This window comes from Cydia fagiglandana, chromosome 1 (genome assembly GCF_963556715.1).
Source record: "Cydia fagiglandana chromosome 1, ilCydFagi1.1, whole genome shotgun sequence".
Classification (NCBI taxonomy): Eukaryota; Metazoa; Arthropoda; class Insecta; order Lepidoptera; family Tortricidae; genus Cydia; species Cydia fagiglandana.
The window spans coordinates 12976987-13002567 of NC_085932.1; the positions used below are offsets into that span (position 1 = coordinate 12976987).

General features: G+C 37.3%; 2 protein-coding genes across 2 annotated transcripts in view; one reads left to right on the forward strand and one right to left on the reverse strand.

Annotated features, from left to right (window-relative positions):
* The window catches only part of LOC134664704 (muscle-specific protein 20), a 141159-nt gene that overhangs the window by 14871 nt on the left and 100707 nt on the right, over positions 1-25581 (forward strand). The gene's annotated exons all lie outside the window — the stretch shown is intronic.
* On the reverse strand, positions 6392-20911 carry LOC134670744 (uncharacterized). Its single transcript, XM_063528563.1, has 2 exons — positions 20521-20911; positions 6392-7950 (listed from the first exon to the last, which is right to left on the reverse strand). The coding sequence occupies exon 2, from the start codon at positions 7938-7940 to the stop codon at positions 6837-6839; it is 1104 nt and encodes a 367-aa protein (XP_063384633.1). The 5' UTR covers positions 7941-7950; positions 20521-20911; the 3' UTR covers positions 6392-6836.

The window sequence follows — 25581 nt, forward strand, 5'->3', positions numbered from 1 at the left end:
GGAGATACTGCTGCTGTGTTCTCACATCAGATATATTTTGTGTCATGGATAATAAAATTAGAATTAGACCGAGATAAGTCTGCAACGATTTCGATAGCACGCAATGCAAGTGTTATTTATACATCACAATTTCATAGAAGTTTGACATTTTAAATAACATTTGCACTGCGTGTGCTATCAAAATCGTTGCAGACTTATCTTGGTATACCTCTACCAATAATGAAGTAGGTAGGTCTATAAAATTTGAGAGTCACTCGCGTTTACAGTAAATAACATGTTATTGCAAACACGAGCAATGAGTTGTTGGTCAAAAATAAAAAGGGACGTTATTTTCTTCCAAGATATAAATAAACTTTGTTTTTACGCATTAGTATTCGTTGAGTCACTCTGACATTGCGAACTGACGTCTGTCCGTCCTACTCATTATCACGTAGGTAGGGTTCGAAACAAATACTCGTAAACCCAACTATATTTATTACAAAAAAAACAACGAGTTGCACTCCGGGAGTGCCGACAGAAGTGAAAAGTCAATGACTAGTCCAAAATGTCTGCAGCACTATGTATAATTGACACATCCTCCTTTCTATTGTTAAACTTTACTTCCGAAATTGCTGGCCAGTGAGCTGAAATTTGTAGCGTTAATTGTTTAAAATTCGAATAGAAATTGTAAAGTTACCTTGCAGGCCTCGCATCTAAATATATTTGGTCATGATATTTTGAGTTTTATTCACCAGTACTAGAGTTCACTTTTATTAGCGATTTCATCAAGATGTAGCTTTATTGAATTATATTTGAGTGATATAAAGTTAGAATGTAACTGTGAGATTTTCGTATTTCAGCCCGTACATACAAGATTAGAACATTGAGCTTTATTGCTTAATATAAAAGTCCAGTTTTAAATAATTGACCTAATTATGATACGTTATAACTAAAGTTCTTTGGTGAATAACATTGTCCGTGACACATGAAGTCAACGTTATGACTTATGTTACGCGTTACGCTGAATCGAGTTTATCATTTTTTCCCCACCTCAAAAAGTGCTCAGCGCCGCTAAAGAAGTATTCACTTCAAAAACGTTATTTGAAATCGGTTACAGCACTTTATGTTCTCGCAACTTACATATACTTACGTACTACCTACCTGCGTATACCTACCTGTTTTATGACACTAGACCGCATGGAAGTATGTACCATTAAGGAAAAAACGGCACCCAAATCACTTAAATATTCATTATATTCTGTTTTTAGTGTTTGTTGTTATAGCGGCAACGGAAATACATCATCAGTGAAAATTTCAACTGTCTAGCTGTCACGGTTCATGAGATACATCCTGGTGACAGACATACGGACGGACGGACGAACAGACGGACAGCGAAGTCTTAGTAATAGCAAAGACATATGTAACTTCGTATAAGGTGAATAAAGTCTAAGGAAAAAACGTGCCTCGAAAATCAAGAAAAAGTAATTCTCGGATAGATGCCGCACATACCTTTAGCCTATACTCGGCTAGATGGCGTGACGACACTGTTTCATATTTAACAATTTTAACACATAGATATGAGTGAATGAACATGGATCAAAATGATATAAAAATAATGAAATCATTTATCCATATATATACATTTTTTTTATAATTTTATACGTTTTATATTTTGAGTTTTAGTCGTGTGTCGATAGATGACAGTAAATTTACTGTTACTACAAAATTCACAATGACAGGACTCCTCTATACTATCTATTCTTTTTGGTACTAGGGTTTTATTTTTACTGTTTGGATACGGAACCCTAAAAACTATACTCCAGATCAACAACACTGACGCCTGTGACGGACTTGAGTTTTTACTTACTACCACTACATTTTATTTAGTACTTCCACACTTTATTTTTCAACTATAGTTTTCATTCCTCGTCATCATTTTTTTTGAACATTGCAAAGTATATTTTTTTTTGTTGATAATTAGAATAAAAATCCAAGTATATTATGTATCTCGTATGTAGTACTTGAAACATGCTTTCATGTAAAAAAAACCGCACCGTAATCGGTCCATGCGTTTGAGAACTACGATGCCAGTCAGACAGCCAGACCTTGGCGCCAAACTTATAACACCCCTCTTTTTTCGCTTGGAGGTCTTTTTGCGCTAGGAGTTAAAAATCAGGTCAAGAGGAGAAGCTATTGTGATGATACGGTACGGACGGAACCCTTGAGTGTTCGACTCGCACTTGGCTGGATTTTTTGCATGTGTTATTTCCTAGCGTAATGTATTGTAAAATGTTGTGTGTCATACGTGTAGAAAGACATTACCAGCTTGTGTCGCTCGTTTGGAATTGGATACTTGCTGCACTTTGAACAGCTAGGAGAACAAACCTCTTCATTGCCACCCTTAGAACTCATTAAAAATAATAAAAATAAATAAATAAGCCAATTAGCTGACCAAGGGCGGGTTTAAATTCAGCAAGCTGTACCCGCACCCTTTTCATTACTTACACAATTTGTTGCATAATGTTTAGATAAATACTTACCTACTTACTCCATATACCTACGATGGACTAATTACCTACCTAACTATTATATATTATACCTAAGAACTAATGTAAAAAGTAATGAAATAAATGCATTTGTATTTGTATTTAAATAAATATTATAGGATTCTTTTTTACTAAAATTGACTAAGCCCCACGGTAAGCTCAAGAAAGCTTGTAACACATTCACATTCTTCTTACATATTATGCGGTCTCCAACGCAACGGAGTAACATGAATTTTATGACTTTTAACCAAGGGATGAAATTATGCCTTTCATCGAGTTAAACAAAACACTCTACTTTTTATTTCGAATACGAGGAAAGTAAAATGCAAGTGTTTATTAAAGAACATGACTAAAATACATTTTTATAGTATTTTTTGAGGGTACTATCAATTAACAATTTAGGCACAAGTATAGTAATTTATGGAATGGGAAGTCAAATATCAGAATGGAAATTGTATAACAAATCCATTTATACCTAATAATTGCTTATCACAAAAAAAAAAATCGTACTTGGAACCTAAAATGATCTAGTGCAGAAACGTATCATTTTCTGCACATCTTATAGAACAAGATTCTTTCAGAGCATGAGAAATGAAAAATTATTTAGGTTCAATGATTGGCATATGTGCTCGGGGTGGGGCACGTATGAGCTGGTCGAACGCTATGAAGGGACCGACAGGTGGCAGTCTGCACCGTGCAGTCTCTATGGCTTACCTATGACCGCACTAAATGGTGACAAAATTATATATGGTCGCGATCCTCAGCATTGAAGGAACGAGAAAAAAGGAGAAAAAGTACTTGTAGCACAAAAACTATTTTAAATCCACATCACAAAAAAAAAGAAAAATGAAAACCGACTTTAAACTCGACGAAATAAAATATTATACATACCTAATAGTAGGTACTTAGTACATGCGTGAGTTCTGAGGTAACAACCATAATACATCTGTCGGCGGCCGATCGTAAGATCAGGTAGATCGTAATGTAATATTTTAGCGTTAGACCCGTCTATAATGTGAGATAGTAATGTTCCTGTGTAATGTTTTGACGATAGTGACATTATGATATTAAACAATATATAGGTAGGATAGGTTCGTTAGGTTGCTTTAGATGCCCGAAGGGCAAACTGCCCGGAAATAGGAGACCCGCGTAGCGGGGCTCCGTCGACTCAGGGAACGGGTCAAAGATTTTCACGTTTCACGATATGCCTAGGAATTTCACGATATGTCTGATGTTAAGATCGGCCGCCGACATATCTACAAAATAAATTCGTTCTAATAACCTCTTTTTTTAAACGGTCTGTTAAAATAGAAGAGGACAAGATTCAATGGGATTTTTTTTAATGTAGACTTAACAGAAATTATAGCTGTGTTTACTGCAATGTTCTGCCGCCAGAGTGCAGCACTACCGACTCAGTAAATTCATATACCAAGTTATACATACTGTGCCTTAAACTGATTTTTGAAAGTTTTGACAGACAATCAAATATGACATTGATGCATCAAGGCGGTTTGTTAACAAGGGCCTACCGGTAAACGCGAAAATCGAAATTTAGTTATCTGCCTCTTTATCGCTCGAATATGCAAGAGTGATAGAGAGATTAGATAACGAAATTTCGATTTTCTTATTTCGCGGTAGGCCATGTGATTGACGTGACGTGTGATCTGTCAATGTGGTTTGTTTACTGTATGTGCACAAAGGTGCCATCTACGAAGAGCTTTGCCTAATATTCCCTATTGTCTGATTTCCAATTTGGTGCCTATTTTCCACTGTTATTCTTCTTATTATTATAAGTGCCACTTGCATCATACCACTAATCAGGGGTTAACCAGTTAAACCGTGAACCCAGTGTCAAATTGTACTGGTAATCATGGTAACTCCAGGTTAAACCGGTTAACCCCGAGTTAGTGAATGGTGCAAGTGGGCCTAAGTATTATAATACAGCTTGGCAAAAAAGTGTAGAAATTCAAAAGTGTCGTCCCGTCTTCTTATAGAAATTAGTTTGAAAGGGACACACACAGTGTTGTCACCTTTTAATTTCTACTCTTTTTTGCCAAGCTGTATATTTCTATCATCGTAGTCATTCTCGTGGAAAATGCTTCAGTTTTATTACACATATTCGTGGTTCAAGGTAGCACGGTTACAAGAATAGCCCCTGAGTAAGGCGCCTAAAATAACATCAACTTCCAGTAGTTTCTTCCACAAAACGATATCCGTCTGTCAACATTCGGCCCTTCAATAACGTTGAGTAAATGTGAAACACTCATTATGCTATGTGATGATTAAAACAAAGAACGATTTAAGAACATAAGTAGTTCAAATTAAATTTCGTTCGTTCGTTCGTGCGAGTTCATGCATTAGCATATGTAAAAAAATCGCACTTAACAATTAGGGTCGGTTGCACCAAACTGTTCGTATCGTTAAAGAGTTCGCTAAATTTTTACCTATGGAAAGTTTCATAGTAAAGCGCCGGTCTGTCAAATGTGGTTGGTGCAACTGGCCCTTAATCAATCAATGAGTAAATCGTGCCTTGGGTAATACAATACCTTGAATACTGATAGCCTATTTATACAAACAAATGATAAACGAACGAAAACCGCGTCGCATTATAAGAAACGCGTAAGCGGAATTTTCTTAGTATTTTCTTACTCTATGGCATTTGTACGTAAGCATCCGAACGAGCGTTTCTTTTGGTCGAGTGGCGCCATTCGGTGGAGAATGGAACGTTCGGAACGTGGGCGTCCCGCTGGTGGAGAATCTGGAGCAGGCAGTTACGATCGCCAAGTACTAGGGTAGCATAGACTAAGAAGATGTAATTACGAAAATTGATTTTAACGCCATCTAAAAGTGAATAGCTGAACTTTCATCTATAAGGCGTTATGCGCTACCGCTATCTCTTTCTCAGGACTAATACTATTTCTTTTTCATATTTTTAATATGGTTATCGTGTATTGAAGCGAGTACAATATATGTTTGTCACATACCTCGTTTTCGAAGCTCGGCTACCCTACCTAAATGCCTTCTTATGTCTGTTAGTGCTTTTGCTATTCAATCACAGATGTCGCTGCCATAAGGAAGCGTGCATGAATTGTAGACGGCAGCACAGAAGCCTCCTATTCATTAGCGAGAAGCATTATCTATGTCAAGTTTCCATTTCTAGATGAAAGCCACTAGATGGCAGACCCTACCATGCGAAATAAAACCAGCGTAAACGAGCTTGGAGTTGTGGGGGGGCAGCACCTGCTTAAAAGCGTGATTTTAGTAGATACTTTTTGACATATGACAAATTTAACACATATCGGTGAAAAAATAAGGATCAAAGTCAAATGGCGTTCTAAAAGTGTTAATCATTTGTGTTGAAAGATGGCAGTAAATGTACTGACTACATAATTTACATTCATCAGAGTGTAGGCCCGTCTCATGTCATGAAACATTCTGTATGAAGACAATATGCTCCAGATTGCACCTAGGAAACGGTCTGGACATTGTAAAATTAAATGACTATATTTCAATCCACGTGGTTATCATACTGGATGCGATTCGCACGACGCTCCGAAGTTGGAGCGAGACAACGCTATGCGCGTATTATAGCGACATCCCGCTCGCACATCGGAGTGATGTGCGAATCGCATCCAGTCAATCCAGTGTGATAGCCGCCATTAGGTATCAACTTCTTTTTCCATATTCAAGAATTTAAAAGTAAGTTCTGGGGAGTATCAGATATATAATGAAACAATAATTTACGTCTTGCTAACATGTTATGTTTACTGTATTTTATTTAGTTACACAAAGAAACAGTAAAATTAAATAAATACACATATAGGACGCCAAACTGACAGTTTGATACTGTATTTGTATATATTGCATAGTGATTTAAACGTCCTTAAGTGCGATATATATGTATATATGTACATAATCGGTGAGATCAGACTTAATTACATAATACATTTGGTACTATTTATTGCACATTATTGAAAGTGTTACTTTCTGTTTAAATACTACTTACATACTTACTTAACATAATTATGTTAAAACATTTAATGCACCTATTACCTATACTATTGTACATATAAGGTATAGGTATGTGAAGCTTATTGCTTGAGACACGTATTGAATTATTTACATTAATAAATATGAAATGTTAACACGGTTTAATAATAATAAATACACAGTCATTATTCATTGACCTTGCATCAATTTACTATGAGCTACTAAATAGTTGCAAAAAAACTTAAATCTTGATTTTAACTTTGGTTCTATTTACGTATGATGGAATGACGATTGGAAAAACGAAACGAATAGTTTAAGGTTCTAAACTAATTCGTATCCTTCATTGAAACTTGTATCCATCTCGTCACTGTCGAAGGCCGCGACCTGTTTCTGACAAGGCTCCTTCTGTGCGAGCAACCTGTCGCATTCATTCAACTTCCCATGCAATACATCATACACGTGCGTCATGGAGGCCACCTTCTCTTTGCACGACGGGTCAGTTTCTATAGCGAACAGTCTAGAATCCAACAACTTGATCGCCGCCACGATGTAATTCCTTAAAGTTTTCGTCTTATGCTCGCTACTTATATGCTCCAAAAACGCACACACCTGTCTTTCTCCACATAGGAGTACGTCGACATCGTATGCCAGAGGTGAATGTTGTCTGTGAAGATATGCTATAAGTCTTTTAGCGTACCGCCTGTAAGTTCTGTATGCCTTTCGTTTTCGAGTTCCGAGCGTTCTTCCCATCGTCATAGATTTCTTCATATTGTCTATGACTGCTTTGTAGCCTGCGTCGATTTTGGAGTCGAATATGTCTTGTAAACGGGTCTCAACTGGCTGAAGTTCGTAAGGGGCTGGAGAGGGCGGGAGAGACGGAGATGACGGTGGCGGCGATGGAGGTAAGGGATTGGTTCTAGTATTTTCCTCTTCGCTGGACTCGCTTGATGCTCTGCGATCAACTTGCGGCGTTTCTGGTACTGTATAGGGCCGAGCTCGGGTTCTGGCCCGCTGCACTCTTGCAGGTCTGGGAGCAGTTCTTGCGTTATAGGCAGTAAGGACGTTAGCGTCTTGCTCCGTTAACGGACGAGATCGTTGTGTCGCTGCCAACGGAATAATCCGAATCTTGACCAGTGCGTAGCTCTGTTGTATCTTCGCTCTTATCCTAGGTTCATCATAATCGCTTCCCCAAAGGTCTCTGATTGCTGATTCTTTGAGATATCGAACTTGACACAGTTCTCCATTAAAAAAACGTTTTCTCTGCTGTTCGTTGAGGGCGTCGCGTTCCGCACCTGTCAGGCCGTGGATCTTTGTCAGATGGTCGGGAAGTTTGCCATAAGTGAAGCGGGCGCAGTTTTCTATGGGACAGGGAATGTTCGCGTGATTTTGTTTCTTCGTACGTGGCGGAGCTGGTCGCGCAGCCATTTTTAAAGACCTGTAACAATAAAAACCGAAACATTAAGAAGTGTTTCGAAAACGGCTTAAACTTTTTTTTCTTCATTTTTTGAGAACATCTTTGTGTTTTTTCAAAAAAATTATATATTTTTATTAAGATCAAACAATAAGTTCGAACTTGCTAATGAATGTATTCTAGGTAATAATTAATCATTTAAGGTAACGTGACGTAGTAAATGGAATGAAAGGGAAATATCATCGGGAAACATACCTACATTGCAAAACTATTGCATTCTACCTCCGTATCTTAACCATCTAATACACGTCATTATGTCATTAAAGAAAAAAAATACCGTCATAAATTATGACGTCTCTGATGATAGTTTAGTAAAAATAACCCCGTAGTAATTCCCTTTATTTCATATAATTGTTATCATTTTACCGTGTGATGCGCGTAGGTACCTATGTCATAGAATCTAACAGAAAGTTAAGAATGTATTTGCCAGTAAAAGAAAGTTAAAATCAAGTGAGTGTGTACGCAAAATAGGCACAAATGGCACAATGGTTGAGGTTATTGACTTGCGGAAAATGCCCAGCAAAAATAACTAAATAACAAGTGAGTGTGTATTTGTGAAAATTTTATGCAGTGATGTTTCAAGTGAAAGTATTTATATGACCGAAAAACCGTAAGTATTAAAACTCCAAGTAATTAAATCGTTTCGTATTTTATGTAAGTATTTATTTTTTTTTTTTTTTTTTTTTTATGGCTTTCCCCTCTTATTTTGGCAGGAGGGATTTTGCCAATGACGACGTTTTAAGACGTACCACGCACGATAAGAATGTTCGGTGAATAATAATTTTGATTTGGTATAGGAATGTGCTGGGAACCTAAAACAAAAACATTTATTGTTATGGACATCACAGACAACACATGACATATGTACAGTTTATTAGAAAAAAAAGAACGGGAAGGGCGATAGTTTTGACAGTTAGGAAGCATGCCAACATAAGGAGAAAAATAAGAAATGGACAATAGATGTAAGATGACAAGTATTATAGAAAAAAGTAGAGCCGTTACAGTTTTATATTATTTTCTTGAATATGTTTAAGAATAATTCCAGTGATGGGAGGATCCATGAGAACCAGAAGCGTATGAAAATTGATAGGCCGCGGAATATTTTTCGGTAAGACATCATATAACGAGTGGTTAAGTCTGTTGCAAGAAAAGAAAATGTGCTCCGTCGTTCCTTCGTCAAGACCGCATTCGCATAAAGAAGTATCCCGCACCCTAATTTTTGCAAGGAATACTGGTGTGCAGACGTGACCCAAACGAAGCCGGCAAAGTGTAGACGTGGCCCATTTACATGCAGAGCGAAAACGGAAGAACCATGGTTTATTAGGTATAACTGGCTGTATGTTTCCATAGTGTTTTCCTACATGTCGTCTAGAGGAATCCCATAATTGTTGCCAATCGTCCCTTAAGTCACGGCGAGCTTTAATCATTAAATCAGATGCAAGAACCATGTTGTGAGTCTCCGATCCATTGAGAGTGGCCTGCTTAGCCCACATGTCAGCATCCTCATTGCCGTTAATCCCACAGTGACCCGGAATCCAGACTAATGTTACCTGTAAGCCTATTTCTTCACATCTGTATAGTAATTGTTTAAGTTTCAGGATGAAAGGGGAAATCATTTTCATTTTGAGCTGGTTACCAGATACAGCTTGGAGGCAGCTTTTGGCGTCGGAGAAAATGATAACTTTGGGAATTTTGTGAGACTCAACGTATGCAACTGCTTCCATTAAGGCAATTGATTCCCCGGTGAAGACGGAGGACTGTGAAGGACATTTGTAAGATAAAAGAATACGGTACCTAGGGATCCAAATTGCTGCTCCCACACAGCTATTGGGGTTTAATTTTGATGCATCAGTGTAAATTGGTAAGTAATCTTGCCATTTTTCTAATTCTTTGTTTAATTTAATATTAGCTCCTAGATCATTTTTATTGATATTAAAATCTAAAATTACATTTGGGCGGAAAGTTAAACAATTATATTCAAATATAAATATTGGATTTTTGTTGGTGCTATAAAGTGAGGAAGGGAGGTTTTCAATTTTTCTGAAGCTATTAATGAATCTTGGTGTTTGTTTATGAGTCCAATATGCATTTACAGATACCACAGATGAGAGAGCCTGTAAGCGAGGAATGAGGGGGTGATTCGATATTGAACATGCCCTCAAAACATATCGGTCTGCAAGGAGTTGCCTGCGGAGACAAAGAGGAGGATCCACACATTCAACCTGCATGGCATTCTTCGGTGAGGACCTCATGGCACCAAGGATTATTCGAAGACATTTGGCTTGGATAGCATCTAGTTTCTTGAGAGCTACTTTATTGCATGGTTCTAGTACAAATGAACCATAGTCCATTTGGCTACGAATTAAGGCATTGTAGACAAGTTTTTGGCAGTAGGGATGAGCACCCCACCAGACCCCAGAAAGGGATCGGAGCACATTAATGCCTTTTTCACATTTGTCAGTGACATGCTTTAAATGTGGAACACCAGTCATTTTGGAGTCAAAAATAACACCCAGAAATTTTACACTGCTGTTGTTGGGAATATTCTGGTCTTCGTACTGAAGAACAACATTAGGAATGGTATGGCGGCGTGTAAAAGTGACAGTGCAACATTTGGAGGGTGAAAGTGAAAGGCCATGCTCATCCAACCAGTCTTTGAGGTACACAAGGGCCTCATTTAATCTAGAAGATGCTTCATCTAAATTGTGGACTGCGGTATAGACAACCAAGTCATCGGCATATTGCAGGATGTTGCAGAAGGGGAGGACAGATTGCTCAACATCAAATGTATACAAGTTATATAGAAGAGGGCTGAGGACGGAGCCTTGGGGGAGGCCTTGCCATACTGTTAAAGGTGGATGGAAGGTATTCCCAGTTCTAATTTTAATGGTTCTTCCCATGAACAGCCTGCAGACAATTTGAACAGTTCTCGCAGGTATGCTCAGCTGTAGCAGTTTTGCTCTGAGCAGAGGGAGTTGCACATTGTCGTAAGCAGATGAGATATCTAGGAAGCATCCAACAAGTTGTTGCTTCTTAGAGAGGGCCAGTCTAATATCTGAAGTTAAAATGGTTAAGCTGTCCAAGGTACTTCGTCCCTTGCGGAATCCAAATTGGGTATTAGCTAGGATTCCTTTATTCTCAACCAACCATTCTAATCTGTTCTTCACCAAATGTTCAAAAATCTTTCCTATCGTTGCAGATAATGCGATAGGACGGTAGGAAGATGCTTGGCGAGGATCTTTGCCTGGCTTCAAGATTGGGATTACTATTTGGGACTTCCAATCCTCAGGGACCTCGCCGGACATGAAGAACAAATTGAGCAGTTTTAGAAGGTGGTTTTTGGAAGGGGGGCTCAATTTTTGGATGAAGCAATATGGAATTCCATCTTCTCCAGGTGAGCTGTTACGGAGACCGGTTAGAACCATGTCAAGTTCTGAGATAGAAAAGGGGTTGTCTAGTGGAACTAGATGTGAAGCGGAAACTGGATTTAGACAGCACTCTTCTGGGACAGATGGAGGGGCCAGTTTGTTTGCAAATTCTTCCAGCCAGGTAGAAGGATCGCAAGATGATGAGGGATCTGACTTAAAAGATCCTCGAAATTTTTTGATATTTCTCCAAACCAGTGAAGATGGGGTTCTAGGATTAAGGCTTTCGCAAAATCCTTTCCATCCCTTCTTTTTTGTTTTGTTAAGAAGGCGTTTGGTTTGGGCAGAGATTTTTTTAAATAAAGTAAAATCTGCAGAGAGTCCAGTCTCATTATATCTCCGTTCTGCATCGTCTCTCTCCTTAACTGCCGCAGTGCAGTCCGAATTCCACCAAGGTGGGGATGGTAATTTAGAACTAGAAGATTTTTTCTTAGGTATATGATTATCAGCTGCTTCAAGTATTATAGATTTAAACAAGGAATACTTTTCAAGGGGACTGATTATACTATCTAATATTTTTAATTTATCATCAACTTGAGCTGAGTAATTGGGCCAATCAGCCTTATCAAGTTTATATTTTAAAAGAGGTTCCGGAGATGGAAGAGGAGATACTGAAGATGGCTTAGAAATTATTATAGGAAAGTGATCACTTCCGAAAGACTGATTTAGAACTTGATAAGAGAGCAGGCTAGAAAGGTTAGGAGAGCAAGCAGACAGATCTAAGACCGACTTGGGGTTCTGACCAGGGTATACTCGATGAGTGGGAGTACCATCATTAATTATTAATACATTGATATCATCGAACAGGTCAATGAGAAATGAGGAGAAAATATCACTGTGTGAAGAACCCCAAGAGATGTTATGGCAGTTAAAATCGCCTAGAATCAGAAGGGGATGAGGGACAGAAAAAAAGAGAGTAGAGAGATCAGGAATTAAATTTAAGTTTGGATGAGGAATGTAAACAGATATAATATTTATTCCCATGACGTTAGCGGCGACAGCGTTAATTTCATGGGAGTGGGGGGGAAGATGAATTTGTGTGAATGGATATTTCCTATTAATCAATAATGCACTACCTGCACGACCGTCATTGCGGTCATCCCGGAGGCATGAGAACCCAGAGATCTTAAAACGAGATCCGGGTCTCAGCCATGTCTCCGAGATGGCCGCAACCGTCACAGAGTGCTCGTTGATTAAGTTGATCAAATCAGATTTTTTTTGATTTACACTACGACTATTCCACTGTAGGATATTGGCCATAGGGACCTTTGATTGAAGCTAGTTCTTTTCTGATGGCAGCAAGATGATGGGCAACGTTGTTCGGTATACAGTCGCTAATCATGGCGACCCAGTTCTGCATTAGAGCTAACATAAGTGACACACTGTTGTCATTAGAGGGCTCGGTATCAAAGGGGGGAAGTGAAAGAGCGTGTCCATTTGGCAGTTGAGAAGAGGGAGTAGAAATTATATTTTGGTGTGCAACGCGGTCATAACCGGGGGACAGAGGAGTCCTTGGTCGAACAGGTCGGTATATAGTCTGGCGGCGGGATTGAGAAGCAATCGGTGCGGCTTGTGAACCAGAGGGAGCCAAATCGGAAGAGAGAGAGTGACGAGGGGCTTCTGGAGCTACAGGGCTGAACATGGTGTTTGTAACATCAGAGTATGTTTTCCGAACGGTAGGAGTACGTGCCGCAGCCTCCTGATAAGAAATATTTTGCTCTGACATTAACAGTTTAATCGCCTTTTGTCTACCAAATTCTGGGCAGTTTTTATCTGTGGCAAGGTGGCGACCTGTGCAGAAAAGGCAGGAAATATGTTCCGGAGCAATGTTGCAGGTGTCACCGGGGTGTTTTTTGGCACATTTGTAGCACCGCGCGTCAGATCTGCATTGTGTTTGAATGTGACCGAATCGCAGGCATTTCCGGCACTGAATAGTTGGCAGCACATATACTTCCACATTTAGTGATGTGTAGAATGCATAAATCTTAGACGGCAAATTTTGTCCTTCGACTGTGACAACCACAGATTGGGTCGGGACCCATGATGGTGAACTGCCTTCTTTGAGGACCTTGCGCTGAAGGCGGCGAGCTTTTAGAATTTTGCCAGTTCCCTCTTTTAAATCAGTAGCCGAGACGAACTCCTCCATTGACCATTCTACTGGGACTCCGCGAACAAGACCCATGCGGGACACGTGGTATGACGGGATCGACGCTGTTAAGTTATTGCGAGCTAAACAGGGATTTTCAGTTAGCTTATTGGCAGCATCTGCCGATTTGCATTCGACCGCAACGCGATTACGACCAAGAGACTTGATGCCATCTTTTTTGATGTCCGGAACACTGTCCTTTGCGAAAATTTGTCCTATTCTGATGGGTTGGAGAGAGGACCCCGCATTAGGAGATTCAGTTACTCGTGAGATATGCACTATAAATGGGCCACTATCTTTGCTGTCGTACTTACGTGTTTCGTTTTCAAGGTCGGGGTGTTTATATAAAGTGGAAATAGATACATTGCTGATGTCACCCTGTGTTGGTCTTTTTTCATGTGGTTCACGGGACAAGTCGGTTGGTGTCAATTCCAGAGATTTAGCGTTTCTTTTCCTTGTTTGAGTGTCAATATCCATTGCTACAGAATCGTTCGTCAAATCCGTGGAATTGCCACCACCGGGGTCCGGCGGCTTCTCCTTCTCATTCCCTGACATCACTGTTTTATTGACTCTCAGGCCAGGAGAGTATGTATTACGGTCTAGAAATAACTAATGTTGTTAATAAACCGTCACCAAGTATACGTAAGGAAGGAAAGTTTTATTTATAAGGATAATAACCTAAAAACCGTACAGACTCACTCAATGCGCTTCTGTCAATCCAGTATTTATTTTTATCAGTCCGTTTTAGTGACATCAGAAAATGGCGAGAAAATTATCTTAAAAACAAAAGCTCGAAGCATTCCATGAAAATCTGTATAAGAGTCGAATGTATGTATGTTTTCTATGACGAATGGTCAAAAATATCCACAGATAAATAAAAGCCTGCTTTAAATGTCTAAAAAGTCGTAACACAGGAAATAAAATGCGTTTGTACGGGACAGCCCGTGGAATGCTCCAATACCTCGAATAAATACACGGTGTAACATGAGGAAACCGAATAATTTTAACCACGCATTTCAAAAGACCAAAAAGAAGAAAAAAAAAAAAAAGAAAACCAAAAAAAAAAAGAGGTCAAAAGAAGGAAAAATGTATTACGAGTTTAGGTCAATTACGCCAAAAAAAAAAATTTTTTTTGTTTTGTTTTTTCAATTTTTAGAATGTATTTGTACATAAAAAAAAAATTTATTGGTAAACTTGTTACTTAAAATTGATTTTTAATTTTTTTTTCTCGTAAAACCTTTTTTTTGCAAAGTGTTAATTGTCACTTTTTGACATCTATCAATAAGGATATTTAGACTACGTCCCATACCAGCAACATTATCATCAAAAAGGCATTTTACATTATGTAACAACAATAACTTGTTTATTTTTAAATTAATATTATCTCTGAAAGTAGGCATTTATTAAAAACAGTTTATAGGACATTTTTGTCTCTAAATATGATCAGGAATACGCTGTTAAAATTATTCGGTTTACTCATGTTACACCGTGTATATTAAGGAAGGAACTCAAAGTCAGGGATTCATGCACAACCCATAATTCATTAAGATTGATGCTAAAACATCTTATTTATAACAGGTGTCCATGAATTTACCTACTGCTTTTATTCGGTAAAAAAAAGATGGTAGGTAACAAATCTCCTAATCTGCATCAGAAGCCCCACTGCCTCGAACTTCGAATCGGGCCGCTAATCTCAAATAGGACCTCCAGAAACCTAGATAACACAAATGTTTTCACGAGTCCAGTTAATTTATTTAGAGGGTGTTTATTGACGCGAGGGTGGCTGTCCGAGTATAATAATTGTGTTGACGGAGCCCTGGGGCTGTTTGTGGAGCCCGGGCCTCTTGTCCTACGGTTAATTTATTGAAAACAATACGGTCTTGCGACGACCGACTATTCTCAGTGTCTTGCCTTTCCAAAGTTGTTTTAGTGCAGAATTCGAAGACATTGGACATACAGATTGAATACACAGTGGATCTCTGACAGAGCATAAGATGGACCGGTTTCCTTGATATCTATCTAGTATCTAGAGTTGCATGTAGGTACCTACTTTTTGAAAGTACCTTTATAAAATTAACTAAAGGAGCATTCCACGGGCTGTCCCGTACAAACGCATTTTATTTCCTGTGTTGCGACTTTTTTCTCGGCATTTAAAGCAGGCGAATATTTTTCTGTGCATATTTTTGACCATTTGTCATAGAAAAGGAAACTCTTATACCTTTAAATCTTCAGAAACTTCGCGTTTGTACGGGACAACGGTAGACAATTTCATGGAATGCTCCTAAAGATCCACCCCGGCTTCGCACGAGTTACACGAAACCTTAACATATTATAGGCTAAACCTTCCTCAAGAACCACTCTATTTAAAGGTGAAAACGGCATGAAAATCCATTCAGTAGTTTTTGAGTATGAGACAAACAACAATTAGTTTGGGAAAGTAGCAAAAAAATTTTTTCTAGTGTTTATTTTACTACTTTTTCCGCATGATTGATTTATATTTTCATGCCAGATTGTAGCTACCCAAGTAAATCACGGAGCGAAGCCTCGGACGGACAGACATATAAACATGGCGAAACTATAATAGGGGTTCCGAGTTGACTACGGAACTCTAATAACCAAGAACCAAGTTTTCATTTACCGCTAGCATAGAGGGCTTTGTAGTCAATAATTTCAAAATATCCATTATTTAAGTCGTTCCTTGGTTAGAATAGCTTCCTTGATTACTTATTTATATTAAACCAAAACCAATCAAACCGCCCTAATGTGAAAACGCTTTCTTAGCCAAAATTTATTAGAAGTTGTTAGAATGTAAAATGAAACAATAGCTAGGGACTATAGGCGAGGGCGGGTTTGATTGAGCTAATATTTATTTTGGAAATTAGCTTGTATTGCGTCGTCTTGGCCGCTCGCGATTATAAATACATAATATAAATTAAACGATTCTCTGGGGACTCTGCGGCCGACGCCAGATATTGTTATTGTTTAGGTAAAATACCATTTAACTTTGTTCCATTCCGCCGGTTTAACATAGTGCTTCCTTCGAGTTTCTTGACTTTTTCTACCTAGCGTTATCCCGGCCTTTGCCAGGGTCTTCTATTGTTGACTGATGATTTAATTTAAATAATAGTCCATACTATGTAACAATTGGGAAATAAAACTCTCCATTTGCGTTTTTACAACAATAAATAAAATTATAAACTGAGATAGATGTCATATCCTCGTGTAACTCTGTGAACAATAACTTTACACAATTGTGCATATTTAAATTAGGTAACTTTTCAAAATTAAAATTAACAATTTGTCTACATTAATAATACCTCAAGGGTTACAGGATCATTTGCACAAACGAAGTAAGTCTAATAAACCAAAGATTACCAAACTCGTGTAACATGCTAATCTTTATGACAGAAGTGTCACGGAAATATTAAGGCAAAACTCCCCTTTCGCGGGCCGAAGTGGCGGGCTTGAATAAATAACTAATTTACATATTTAATAACAGGTATCGTAGCAGATTCAATTGTTTAAGCCGTGAATTATAAATCCGTGCCGCGAACGCTTATTACCCTCTGGCTTTGTTTTAATCAAATATTCAGATCTATTCTTTAATTAGCTCTGTGTAAACTTCGAGAAGTATATCTGCCGTTTTTGAAGGATTATTATTAGATTTAAGAGTAGTATATCAAAATTTTGTGATACGTATATGTGACAAGAAGACGCGTCGAATAACAGGTATAACGTTCACTTGACAGCTTGATGTTTTACATAATTAACTAGAGTGCCATATAAGTATGTCCAGATAGCGAAAAAGATGTGTTGTGTATGTTGTGCGTGACTCTAGATATACTTATATATAATAAAACATGGAAGATATTTCGATTAGTTGAAATTTTCCCGCAGTCAATATTGCCCCCCCGCATCTTAGTCGTTGTATGGATGTCGTAGTCAGATCGTATAATCCGCCGTATTACATTACGGCTAGCCGTTTTCAAAAACAGGGGCGTTTTGAAATGCGGCGGTTCGACGATTAGCCGGATTGTCACTGCGATACGTTCTTCAATAAGGCGGCCCACGTTTAGCCGCATCGTACATTGTAGAGTGACCAGTTCTTTCGGTCGCCTACGTAACCGGAGTTTGACAATGTTTGCAATTTAATTATTTCTACCGTGGTCCCACCTCACTACATGTGTTTCTTTTCCAAAACATTTCCTTCACAACTTAAATAGACGGAGCCCCGCAAGCGGGGCTCCTATTTCTGGGCGGTTTGCCCTTCGGGCATCTGAAGTTACCTAACGAACCTAACCTAATTACCTACCTACGCTTTTTTCCCCAAAGTGTAATGTTTTCACGGACGTCTCACTTAATCAATAGGTAGGTAGGTTAGGTTCGTTAGGTAGCTTCAGATGCCCGAAGGGCAAACCGCTCAGAAATAGGAGCCCCGCGAAGCGGGGCTCCGTCTAGTTAAGTTGCGAAGGAAATTTTTTTTGAAAAGAAACAGTCCGACAAACTCCAGATTTGATGGACACCCCAGCGTTTGTCAGCCAGCGCCACGAGTGTTAAAAATGGGAACTAAAAACTGTCAAAGCGGCGGCTAATGACTCGCTGTATTACATTACGGCTAGCCGTGTTGAAGAACGTATGGCGCCGAATACATTCCGGCGGATTCTCATTCAGCCGCATTCAATACGGCTAATCGTTAAACCGCCGCATTTCAAAACGCCCCTGTTTTTGAAAACGGCTAGCCGTAATGTAATACGGCGGATTATACGATCCGACTGCGACATGGATATTTAGTTATCTATTAAATGAGGAAATTACAATCGTTCACTTTTAGGAACGTTTATATTACCTCATTCAACCTTTGCCTGCTCGAAATCACCGAGGGTGCAAATGCAAATAAACAAGGGCGCGTAAACAACGATGCAGTAGCTATAATTTTTGCGTTTTCGGCCAAGAAGGTAAATTGGGTAAGTACGGATTTTTTTGTAAGTACTTACACAGATCGAGTGAGATATTAATTTTTTTGAAATTGTGAGACATACCTGAATATTTTCTTACTAAAAATCCTTATTTTCTAATTTGTTGCTTCGATTGTCAAAAATCTAGACAAAACATAAAATATGAATATATTTTGTAAAACTTCTATTAAAGTAGGTCCATATTACATACAGACATATCATACAGGTTCTATGTATAGACGATGTCATACTTATTAGTTTCGGAACACGCGTTATTTTATGTAAAGTTTTAATTCAGTTGACAGTTAATAAAAATGGTGTAAACTGCTTTACTTATAATGCACAAAAAAATGCTTGGTTCCTAAAATTCCATTTTTATTAACGTTTTGTAGCAGTTATATTTTAATTAATCTCACAGCGTCGTTCGTATTCATTCATAGTTTTAAAAATACAAAACACATATGTATGTATATACCTACTTTTTGCAAAAGGAAACTTTTTAGAAACTTAATTAGACCATCTGCCACTCTTTAATTTAATGCGTGCTTTTCACTCATCCTGAAACGCACACGGCTCATTCTCCCAAAGCCTTTTTTGTATGACGCTTTCCTCTCCTCAGTTTTTTACACATTTATAATAATTACAAAAGCGATTTGAAATTCAAAGTGTAAACAGTGGTACTAAGCTTCAATATAGAAATATATTTATTTTTAACTTTATCTTTCAGGTAAATTGGAATAACGCTCGACATACAATTATAAAATTGGCAGCAATCCTAAAATACTTACAACTGAATGACGTATACCTCAAAAAATATGCTTCTATTTTCCAAAAACTTTAATGTTTCCAATGTACAGTCAGCTACAGAGATACTTGCCCCCCTTCCCCCTGCAAACAGATTTCTATGCAGGGGGGCGGATCCAATCGTCTCTACAGCTGACTGTACATCTATTCTGTATTAAAAATAAATTATTATACACCATGCATGAAATGCATCCGATAATTATTAGAAAAACACAGATAGGAGTTATGTTTAAACACAAGTTCACTTTAATAAATCGGATAGAAATATAAAAAGTAGGTGAGTTGACCGTGACGTCACGATGTACTGTTTCATATAAATTCCATATTAGCAAATCATTTTGACAGTTCTAAAAAAGTAACTGATTTGACTAGTAGGAAAATACCCTATTATACAGTAAAACTAGTATAGTTTCGGTTGAAGACTTAAAGTAGGTACTTACTGTAGTTAGTCTTTATTACTAATATTTAAAATTGTAATAATTCGATATGTCACGAATCGTTTTGTTTAAATTAAAAAAAAAAAACGAAAAATACTATCTAAATATTGAAAAAGTAAGTAGTTAATTGATAAAATAAACAATAGAATATGGCCACTACTAGGCAAACAAAGCTCCAAATAAAAATTATAAAAAAACGTCTTTTGGCTCATACTCATACTCATACTCATTTATTTATAATATAATTACATATTACACGTCAAAAATGGAAATTAAATTAGATAAATTAAGTTACAATTATAGTTATTATGTTACAATAATACAATTACATTATTATTACAGTTTTGGTTGGTATACCTAAATAAGTGTGTCAAATATTATTACAATTGTGATGATAGTGTTAATTAAATTAAAACGTATAAACGTATTTATTAAATAATAAAAAATAACACATATGCGTAATACATATTTTAATTTCTAGGACTAGTAAAATAAATTTGTTTGTTATATTAGATTCCGTGCACTAAGCACAGAATCTAATTCAAAAAGTAATAATTGTAAATAGGTAATTAAACACGTCCTGTTTTTTCTATGCATTTACAAAATAACTCTAGCCACGCATTCTCATTTTCTTTTAAGCTCACCATGGCGAAGGCAACTAAAAATAGTCAAAAATATTTTAAATTATACTATTATTCCTTCTAAATCAAATCAATAATTAATACATAAACAACAATATTAAAATACAAAAACAAAAGGTTACTTACCAAAAACCAATCGAAGAACAGCTAACAAAGTTTCGCGTTGTTGACGACCGTAAACACGTTGTTGTTATTTATGTTTTCCTGGCACACAAGCGCAGACGAGCGGCCACCGGTGCTGCCGTCACTCTACTGCCGTTACGTAACCAAATCCTGGCGGAATTCCGCGTGCGATTTCCACGCATTTTCTCGCCCAACCAGCCATTCTGGTAAGACCTCCACCCCCTCCATTGTATACCTCCTTCTATACATCCGCAAGGGATCCTCGAACACATTGAAAGTTCATCTTACATTGGATGAATCTTGGTTTTGCGAATTCTCAACGAACCTTTCGTTACTGTTCGGTAAACGTCGGTTGGAATCGGACACAGGCTCCTCCTCTTTCAAGGATTTTCAAGTAACACGCAGCATTGCGGCTTTCAGTATAATTTGTGAGGTTACATTAGTGTTAACTTGAAATTTCCAAGTTGATTTTATGATTTCTTCTTTTTTGTGACAGTGTATCAAGGTGTATTTTTGAATGAAACTTATTAGGTGAATATACTAAAGACTTTTTAACTTTATTCACAATAGTATTTTATGCAACAGTTTTATAAGAGGGGTCAAAAAATGTGAGTGGCGTGGGTAACAATGTGAGCCGAAGGCGAACATTGTTAATAAATACGTCATGAGCATTTTTTGACTACTTATACAACGTTGCATACAATGCTTTTTCTATGAGTAGGCAATATTAAATAAAATACAAAAAATTATAAACAAAATTTTATTTATGAACATCTCAATGTAAGTTTTGGATAGTAGGTATTACCTACTATATGTATGTAGCTCTTGTCTGCGACAAGCACCCATAATACCAAATATTACTGCAACCTGTAACAAGAAAAAGGAGAATTAAATAATATTCAGTTTCAATGCAAAAATATAAAATGTACATAAATATAGCTTGTTGTACTGTGTACCCTAAAAATGTGTATTAAATTTTTTTATAACATATACCAACCTTGATAGATTGATATAGATAGATCTGATCCGGTGCTTCCAATTAGTCTTTGAAAATACACCAAAGACGTTTTCAGAGAATGACGAAGTTTTGTGCTCCAATCTCCACGCCATGCACTTCTCATAAGATTTGTCGTATAGGTGCTGAGATTTAGTACTTAGGCAACAAATTTTCGGTCGCTGCTTGTGCTGCAGCGGATATTTCTTCAGGTGTAGAAACAATGTAGTCCTCTTTGTCCATTTTCAACACTTTTTATGAACGCAAAACAAATAGTACCGCAAAGAACTCAAAGAACAAGAAATTACCGGGAAAGGCGGGAAACGAGAAACAAACGAGTAATATCTATGGTTATTTTTTTTTAAAGCCGTTACACACTACCGCACCGCACCAGGGTCGTGGTGCTGTAGGGTATAAAAGTATTTTTTATTATGTTGGTAGCAATGAACTCAGTACAAATTTGTTTCTTTTTTAATAAAAACCGTATGCATTCAATCGTTTGTCACGTTGGTAGCAATGTACCGGTGTGTGGCACCTGCTACCCTGCACTAGCTTACCGTATCGTAATGTCTCTAAAACGACACAAGTGCTTTTTTGGGCAATAGATTATAGACTTTTAAGGAGTATTAATAATGTATGCCCTTATATGTTCGTTCGTGACTATGTAAATGACAGATAAAAGTACCCGAGTAGAAAAAACAGTTTAATCACATTGTTTTATTTTAACCCCCTCTGCATAAAGAGGGGTGTTATAAAGTTATAAGTTTGACGCCAATGTTGGTATAAAATAGTAATGTAGGGGTATTTTAGAAAGCTTGAAATAACTATTTAATTAAAAATTTTAACAACCTCCTAAGTAAAAAAGACTAATAATAAAAACAATCCTTAAAAAGTAAATAAAAATGGATAATTATCAACATGGCAAAGTACTTATAGATTTTTTTGTTGAGATTTAATGCCGCGCCGCGGTATCGTTAAGTATCAAACTTTATTTTAAATATCGATTCTGAACATGAACGTATAATTATGATTACTATGCTATTTGCCTATACTACTACTACTATAGTACGACGTGAGGTCAAATTATGTATAAGGTAAATAGCTCACCCTGGCTGACCTTTGATGATAACTTGTGATTTTTATTTATTTTGTATATACCTACCTATACTTTTATAAAATGTTTGTTAGTCAGAATATACATACTTAGTAAAAACGTTTACAAAAAAGCCGATTTCAGAAAATAGTTCAAAATACCATTAAATTATATGTGCATGCAGGTCAGAGGACCGTTTTAATAAAACAACAGTCAGCTACTTAGTTTTCTTACAAACACACCAAAGGGTAATATTTGCATGTTGAGAAGATGTATCGTTTGCCGATTTTTATACGATGCACTAAGGGCAAGTGGGCATTTTCAGTTTAAATTGTACCAAATATAAATTTTGCTCTTATTTTGTACTTATGTATAATTTCACTTGAGACGAATGTATGTAATGCATTGTACATATATAAAGGCACCGCTAACCGACCGTCAAAGTAACGTATGCGGAGTGAAATCTGGACAAAGTTCGAACATGTAAAAAGTAAACTAAAATATGTAACTGTCTATATACCTGTCAATGAATCCGGTAAGTTTCATGGGCATTGGATTATTTCTCTTGAACTTATGGTCAATCTAGAAGAACACCGTCGCGAAATTGTATGTAATTTCTCGAGTAGGTATTATTTCCCTATGGCCGAAAGCGAAGGTAATGGAACATTTTGTGGAAGTAGGTTAGAGCTGAATGTTTATACTATTTTTGCATTATTTTTCTTAAAAAAAAACCACCACTAGAAAGTCTGGTACAGGGAAACATTCCAGCGTTAGCTACTTTTCTGGAAGACATCGAGTAAAGAAAATGAAGGTCCGCTGAGTTTCAAAAAGAACTTACAGAAAGGCCACGAGAACATTGAAATATGGCAGTACAACTGTTTAAAAATATCTTGAAGATATAGGCATCGGCAAACGTTCAAGAAAAGTTAAGTCCATCGTCTCCGAAAATAAAAACAGACGGATAGCGTCGCACCATCCTCCTCAGGGTTCCTTTTTGGTACGGAACCCTAAACATAACTCTGAAAAGCTGGTACGTCATTCGGTCAAAAATCTTAATAAACAGCTGTTTTTGTATTATGAGATTTATGGGCGACTAATATACATGTGACATATCACTTAAAATGGAAATTTATGGCAAAGTAACTATTATTTTGAGAACACCAAGCATCCAATGAAATTAATTTTCATAACAAGCCTCTATACAATAATGTTAAAACAATACTTACACAAAACCTAAAACTAAATATAAAATATCTCTCCTAAGCTGCACGCTTCTGGAATGGACCCTAGAATGCTGGCGGCGTTGCCCAGTTAGAACCGCCAGACTTAATCTTTGAGCCAAGAAGGAGCCTGCCCTATGGTTGCCCGAGACACCTATTAATCTGGCCGACACTTCTTTTATTAACTGTTTGGTATCGGTCGACCATGAGCCCAGTGTTTCAATGGCGAGCGCCGCAAAATCTTATTGGTCCGTTAGGAACGTGTATTTGCGGCGCTTTAGTGTCTGGGCCTGGTCCGCGGCAGTCCAGGGCTTCCAGGCCGATCCCTCAACGTGGGACGGTGCCAGTGTATCGACGCAGGTAGTGTCCCATGGACGAGAATGTGAAATATATCGACCATACGAAGTTTCCTGAAAAAAAAATTCCTAAGGAAGATAAAATTGTAGCTAATAAAAATTACATTTGTGTTTTCGACACCCATGGGTTTAAAACTTCCATAACTGCCGTTAAAAATCTCGCATTTGAGTAAATTAAGTATATCTTACATGTGACGTTGTTAAATACATTATTAAAAAACATGAAAAATAACCATATTGTTTTTATTTCAGACGACATTGAATTTTGTTCACAGAATGCCGCTCGCGTGTACGTGTCTCCGTCTTTTGTATCTATGTGTTTTTAGTTCAACAAAGTTTATTTAAATAAATTTTCTTCTTCTCAGTCGTACACTATTGTCAGAGTGCTCGTGACTGTTTTGACTGACGTACATGCTGTCGGTCTACATTTCCGGGTTTGCTGTTGGACGTCAAACTTTCCCTTGCGATGTCTCTCCATTTCAATAAATCAATCAATCAAACTTTTATTTATTACGGTCGATAGCGTCGCGAGTGCACTCGAACACGGATGACTTCGTCACTATTTTTAAAATGTCGGTCCATCGCGTAGGAGATCGTCCGCTGGATCTTTTCCTTTCGATCTGGTCCTGTACTAGCCTTTCCAATGATTCCACATTTCTGGGTACATAGCCAAAGAACTTAAGCATTCGTAATTGCACATGTCAACGAAAGTTCTTTTAAAAAGAATACATTGGCCACCTATGGCATGTGCTTGAGGTACTGTGAGGTGATGGATGGAAGTAGAATATTTTCTATTTTCTTTAATTATATTTTAAATTGTACAGTGCTTTAGTTTATTACTGTTATGCTGTACAACTTTTTTGTAATAAAAATAAAAATAAATGGATTGGAAAGTTACGCAGGGGATTCGCAACATGCGTCTCCAGCACCACATCTCGAGAGCGTCAATCAAATAAATTGGTAATTAAATTACAATGTCCACATTATTGTTTCAGCTGTATCTGCAGACCATGTAATGCTTAGGAAGAAGGAGCCGAGGATACCTACGGTGTTGAACGTGATGCACATTGTACAATTGTGAAAATTATATTAACATATAAACTTAACATTATAATGAAAACATTAAAAATATACGTGACGTAGTTTATCATTATCACAAATATAAATTATCCATTGCTTAATATTTTTAGACATAATACGCTTATAATCATATACCTACCTACCTACCTACCTGTTTCATTTTATTTAACAGGCAAACTTGAATACATGACATTGCAGTTGATGACTAATATTCGTCCCTCGTTTGGTCATTGTTTTATACTTATCTTATAATTGTTGAGCTAATCTTTCATATTATATTGAGAGTCTTTATTTATTTAAGGCATCTATGTATTGTAAAAG